Source organism: Montipora foliosa, chromosome 8 (genome assembly GCF_036669935.1).
Source record: "Montipora foliosa isolate CH-2021 chromosome 8, ASM3666993v2, whole genome shotgun sequence".
Classification (NCBI taxonomy): domain Eukaryota; kingdom Metazoa; phylum Cnidaria; class Anthozoa; order Scleractinia; family Acroporidae; genus Montipora; species Montipora foliosa.
Window position 1 is genome coordinate 16,683,269 of NC_090876.1, and position 1,330 is coordinate 16,684,598.

Here is a 1,330-nt window from a genome sequence, read left to right on the forward strand (position 1 = left end):
GAAAAATGGCCGCAATGCGTCTCGAACAGGTGCAAAGATTTATTTTAGCAAAAAAATTTTTTTGGGGTTATGGGCACTTTAAGCTTATTGCTCACCATCTACGAAACGATTTCGGAAACACACGCCTCTATCTTAGCTATGGAACCGGCTTGTTCAGCGGGGGTGGGCTTAAATGAGAGATATAGCTGAGTGTCGTCGGCGTAGAGATGGTAGTTGAGTCCATGCCGTCAAATTATGTCCCCGATGGATTGTGGATTGAATTGTGGAACTCTAATGAAGGAAATCAATCTCAAAAGACACTGAATGTTCAAAAATATGCGGAAATCTGAATGGCTTGTTGTGGGAATGGTATACCAGAGAGAGCATCAAATATCCCTGTCGACGGCCCCATATTGGTCGAAGAAGCACGAATTGTTGCTGAGAGGTTTGGAGAAGACACTTTTAAAGGAACAAGTGGCTGGCTAGAGACGTGGAAAAAGAGACACAACATCGGTCAAATGAGCATTGCTGGGGAAGAGGGCGATGTTAGCCCAGTGACCACAGACAGCTGGAATGAAAGAGTGAAAGAGCTGACTAAGGGCTACTCTCCTAGGGATGTATGGAATGAGGACGAAACTGGCTGCTTCTGGAAGGCGATGCCTGAGAAATCGCTCTCTCAAAAGGGAAAACGCTGCATGCAGAAGTGGCAAGAATGAGAAGCAACGAATAACCGCTGTATTCTTTGTGAATGCAGAGGGCGAGAAAGAGGGCCTTATTGTGATAGGAAGTAGTACACTATCCTCACCAGGTTGAACAACAGTCTTAAAAGAGAAGAAAGACACACTATCCTTTCTTTGGACAATGCAACGTGCCATCCACCATCGCTGACCGACATGTTCTCTAACATTAAAGTAGCCTTTCTACAGAAGAACACCACCTCGCGCACCCAGCCCGTGGATGTGGGTATAATCAAGCAGTGGAAGGTCTATTACAAAAGGAAGTTGCTGCGGCATATCGTCAGTCAATTTGACGAAGACCATTCTGCCAGTCAGATAGAGAAGTCTGAAAACCTGTTGATGGCCGTGCGATGGATGGTTAATACTTGGGACGAGGTCAAAGGCGATGTTATCAGTAAGTAGGAACCTTAATTAAGATCTGGGACGGCAACCTCAGCGAGAACGTCACCAAGCAATAGACATTAATGAGCAAACCAATGGCTTTGCACGTGCGCTTTAAAATTTGTACATTTATTTCCCATTCTCTGCCAATCTGCAACGCGGAATGACCAAATCTCAAGTTCTAAGGAAGACGCGAGCCAACTGGGGCAAATCTTTGATTTTCTTTCTTAGTT

General features: G+C 45.1%; 1 protein-coding gene across 1 annotated transcript; it reads left to right on the forward strand.

Annotated features, from left to right (window-relative positions):
• The first annotated feature begins 329 nt into the window (after positions 1–329).
• On the forward strand, positions 330–1,118 carry LOC137968323 (tigger transposable element-derived protein 6-like). Its single transcript, XM_068814923.1, has 2 exons — positions 330–685; positions 788–1,118. The coding sequence occupies exons 1-2, from the start codon at positions 330–332 to the stop codon at positions 1,116–1,118; spliced, it is 687 nt and encodes a 228-aa protein (XP_068671024.1).
• Positions 1,119–1,330: the final 212 nt, after the last annotated feature.